The sequence below is a fragment of the Uranotaenia lowii genome, chromosome 3 (assembly GCF_029784155.1).
Source record: "Uranotaenia lowii strain MFRU-FL chromosome 3, ASM2978415v1, whole genome shotgun sequence".
NCBI classification, from domain to species: domain Eukaryota; kingdom Metazoa; phylum Arthropoda; class Insecta; order Diptera; family Culicidae; genus Uranotaenia; species Uranotaenia lowii.
This window is the reverse complement of record NC_073693.1, coordinates 199992627-199997266: the sequence shown is the minus strand read 5'-3', so window position 1 is coordinate 199997266 and position 4640 is coordinate 199992627. Positions and strand designations below refer to the sequence as shown.

The 4640-nt window shown below is 44.7% G+C and overlaps 1 protein-coding gene across 1 annotated transcript; it reads left to right on the top strand.

Annotated features, from left to right (window-relative positions):
• The first annotated feature begins 235 nt into the window (after window positions 1–235).
• LOC129753002 (uncharacterized) lies at window positions 236–4230 on the top strand. Its single transcript, XM_055748794.1, has 2 exons — window positions 236–1013; window positions 1166–4230. The coding sequence occupies exon 2, from the start codon at window positions 1879–1881 to the stop codon at window positions 4228–4230; it is 2352 nt and encodes a 783-aa protein (XP_055604769.1). The 5' UTR covers window positions 236–1013; window positions 1166–1878.
• The last annotated feature ends 410 nt before the right edge of the window (window positions 4231–4640 follow it).

Genomic DNA, 4640 nt, shown 5'->3' with positions numbered 1-4640 from the left:
TTCCCCATGCTGGAAAGAAAAGAGAAAATATGAATAAAAGAAAATGAAAATAATTTTAGCACTGAAAAGTGCTGATTGAAATACAGGTAAGGAAAAAATAAATAATGTAAAATGTTCCTGCAGGTACACAGCAACGATACGATGCTCCGGCGTACGTGTTGACGGCTCAACGGTACAGATGGAGATATGAATATTTGTTAGCGAGATTATTTTCAGTGTCTTTTGTCACCCTACATTCACTCCTACCATTCGAACTCGACAGCCAATAGCTCCCAACTCTATCGCCGAAAATTTGTTGACAGCCGGAAACTCAGGCGAAAATCGAGCGAAAAAGTGGAGAGTAGAACGAAACAAAGCGCAACGACGACGGCTTGGCAGTAAAGCGGGCATTCAGTCCGGAACGCTCAAGCAGGGAAGACGTGTTTCACGTAGCTTCTTCTGGGAAGAAACAAGTGTGCTCAAGTGCTCTGTAGTGTACCCAGCCAACATTTGCTACACCAAAAGCGAGCCACCATCGAAGTTCTACCAGCTGCTGTTACCGGACTTTTTCCCTACCGGATTCCTTGCCTGTCCGTGGTTCGAGGAAACGTCAAACAACATCCGAAAGGGAAAGCGCTCTTCCGTTGACGAGCGCATCGCCGAAGTCGTGTCCACGTGGCCAGTGGGAAAGACCAGACAGAAACCGATCTGTTCGAAGCCGGGGGTCTAGCCGCCATTAATCCGACCCGTTCCAGCTTTGCCGGGTTCTTCATCTCGCTGGTGCCCAGGAACAAAGGGGAGGTAGCGCTTTTGCCGACACCTAGCGCGCCTTTCCAAGCAGCGACCACGTGGCCCGGAAAACCCTGCCTGGGAACTCTTCAGGCTTTCAAGGTTCGTTCTGAAGACACACGGGCCTCTGACCAGCACGGGGTTTGGCTGTCCCAGGAATCCTGCAACATCCAGCAACATCTGTGGAGATACCAGGCTTGGGACGACCGAGAAAGGACCAGACACGTGGCCTTGCAGGAGCACAGGTAACAAATTGACTATCAATAATCAGGTGCGTGGCTCCGCCCGTCATTTAGCCCCTCCTCAAGCAGTCAATACCTTAACCTCTCCGCCTACCACACTCAAATCTTAAGCCGTCCGTCCGTCCGTCGCCGAATCTCATTCTCGTCGTCTCAAGCTCTCTCTCTCCCCACCATCTGCAATCAACCATCAAGCCATTCATCTCCAGCTGCGGGCCCGCCTCCAGGGCACATTCACCATGCTGCATTCCAGGACCAGGACATCAACGGCCGCACCGGTTCCCTTTCCTACTGTTGTAATGTCTGTCCAATAAACGTTTGAAATGAAAATACATTTTTTCTAAATTAGGTCCGAGAGCCCATATTGCCAGAGAGAATTCTGCTGCCGTATCTTTATCCCAGTCCACCCCTGTTGTTGTTTCTCTGCTAGCTAGTGGAAGCCGACCCTGACAAAGTAGCCGCCTGAGCTAGTCGACACTTATACTTGGCGATCTGCGTAAATAAAAAATATTCAAATTTCATTTGAATATTTTTACCCTAGCTAGGGGAGATTCTCGACAACTGTCGTTTTCGCGATATTTATGTTGTTTCCGTCTGATTCATAGGATTGTTGGAAGCGTGTAGTCTGTTTAAAAATTATGGTAAATGTTCATCTCTAAATTTGGTTATTTTCAGACTTGTTTCGTATAATTTAAGATCGAATATTCGTTCAAAAGGACCCTAATTGAAAAAAAGGAAACAATATTTTGGGATGTATAATATTTTTTCAGCAGTGGTATATAACAATTGACATTTCACTGAGCTTTATTATTGGATTTAAAGGTTACAACACAAACAGATAATTAACGGTTCCTTAAACCAGATAGCAATAATGGCCCGATCAGATTCAGCAACAACGGTTTTAACCGAAAATGATTTAGGAACACGATTTTTCGACCTCAGAGTTGATCATCTGGAAGAAGACGAACTATCATTCGAACTCGAAATCAGAGGAATTAAGTTTGGGGAAAGTGATAACATTGCGCGTAAAAGACGATCGTTGCGGGAAAGATTGAAGTTAGAGAGGGAAGAAAATTCGGAAGAAAACAGAATATTTGATAGAAACCCACAGAAAGAAATCGAAATTTGTGAAGCAAAACTAGTAACCATCGAAGAAGTCTGTTACACAAATGTGAAACGACTTCCCCCAAGACTTCGCTCAGTACTTCTACATCTAGGCTGTCGAATAGTGCTGTTGAAGAAAAAGGTATCCGATCAACACGATCTTCAATTCTTGGAGACGTTACAACAACGGGTTTTGTATGTGTTAAACAAATATTATTATTGTAATTGGATGGGAGAAAAAGAGGATGGGCCCGCGAATGAAATCGATCTCGAAGAATTCTTTGAAGAAGCTCCGGTTGCGTCATCAGATGTGCAACCGGTGTCGACCGTCCCAATAAGAGATGACGTGTTAGCGATTCAGCACGAACATTCTAGAGAAGAAGTTGAAGAATTAGATATTGCTAATTCTTTAGCCAGATTAGGGTTGATTGATTCGGAAGACGTGGATAAAAGAGGGTTTAGGAATGCTTTATTGAGTTTGGAACAGGAATTGATTGAATTGAGAAAGTTTAAGGAAGCTCAGATTAACACTCAACGTCCGGTTACGAATGCTAATGAGTACCAATTATCCGCCGCGACATCAGCTAATCGTACGGGAACAGTTCCCAAATCAACGGTTCCTTCCTCGTTGCAGTCTGGAATGACTCGGAATAACGCGCGTTCGTATTTAAACAATCCGGATTGTAATCCCCGAAATTCGTTTTTACATAATGATTCGGAAAATCTGTCGTATCCCCAAATCACTACATACCGATATCCGGTTCCGGTTACGAATCCCCCGATTTTTACAACAGGCACTCGGCCCACTGTGTCCGTGAATTATAATCCATCGTGGTCGGGTTTACCAAGCGGTCCGAATTATTCTCCAGTACGGAATACGTTCCCCAAGGAACATCGATACCAACAAGATCCGATTACGTCAACAGAATTACCATCCACTATTTGGTCAAACGTGTCGGGAATGGCCCAGCAAAGTTTTCGGGAACCGCGATTCGACTACTTGAACCCTCGAGAAAACGATACTTTCGTACCCTATTCCTCTTATTCGAATCGGAATGTTCCGTCCCATATGCCGGTAACCAAATCTGAAACCATTCGACAATCAACGAACAATGTTTACCCTTATACTTCGGTTGGCTATCGACAGCCGTTCCAATCCGAAACTATGCTTCATGAGCCGCCGCGTGTCGAATTCGCCTTACCCAAGAATCTTCGGGAGCAAAATGTTCCACATTACTACCCTTTCGTACCTCAAGAACCCTCTCGAAATGATTTCGGTTATCGACATGATTATCAAGATCCCAATTTTCCATCGCGTCAACCAACCGTATCGTTTGAAGACCGTCGTGAATATGCGCAAGCTAATTTCGATCGATATTCAGATAGAAATAGACAATTTGAGCGACACCGCGGTCGTTCCCATAACTCACTTCCGGTTTCAAAATGGGCGTTAGAAAAGTACGCGGGAAATGATCAAGGACTCAAACTGAACGAGTTCCTTACGCTGGTATCGCAGTTGGCGTTATCAGAAAGAATATCAGAGGACGAGCTGTTTGATTCAGCCTTTCACCTTTTTACAGGCCCAGCGCTAAACTGGTATATGACCCTAAGGTCAGCCGGTCGCTTATCAAGTTGGCAGCATCTGATTCAAGAGTTGCGCAACACGTTCGTGCATCCCGAGCTGGATTCATTGCTACGAACTCGTATCTATCTTCGACGCCAACAACGTAACGAAACCTTTCAAGATTTTTATTTTGAAATGGAGGGTATGTTTCGTTCCATGCTGCACCCCATGAGTGACGAAGAAAAGCTTAACGTTATTAAACGCAACATGAGAGTCGATTATAAAAAGCTGATTTTATGGACCCCTATCAACAATTTAACAGAATTAAGAGAAGCCGGACATCGTATAGATGCTTCGAACTTTTCTTTATATCCTAAATTCTTCGGTACAGAAAAGTCCATCCTTGCCGTGATGGATACTAGGGAACAAACGCGTACCAACACTTCCACCGGAAATAGACCTCCTAATAGATTTTCGAGTCATATCGGGGACTCCAGGGTTAAAGAGGGAAAGTCTCAAATCAGGATACCGGAAAAGATCGATATCAGAACGTGAAACAGAGTAAACCACAACAGGACCCTCAAGAAGGAACTTCAAAACCTAGAACCATAGAACATATGATCGCGGCCTATCAGCCACCCAGGGTTAATGAGTGTCTTTTCTGTCGCCAAACGGGTCATAAATTAGAACAATGCAAAAGCTACCGTGGCTTGATATGTCGAGACTGCGGATTTAGAGGTTACGAAACCCATAACTGCCCGTTTTGCCAAAAAAACGTGCCGCAGACGGTCCAAAACCGCGGACCGCCGAACCCCACCGCGTGAATTGTTTCCCTCTGAACGATACTCCGTCTAAGTTCTGGGAACCTTTCCCAGTTGAAACTAATGATAGCTTAACACAGACTTTTACTATTTCCCTTTCTCATTTTGGAGATAATCGCCCCTACGCTGATATCAAAATCTACG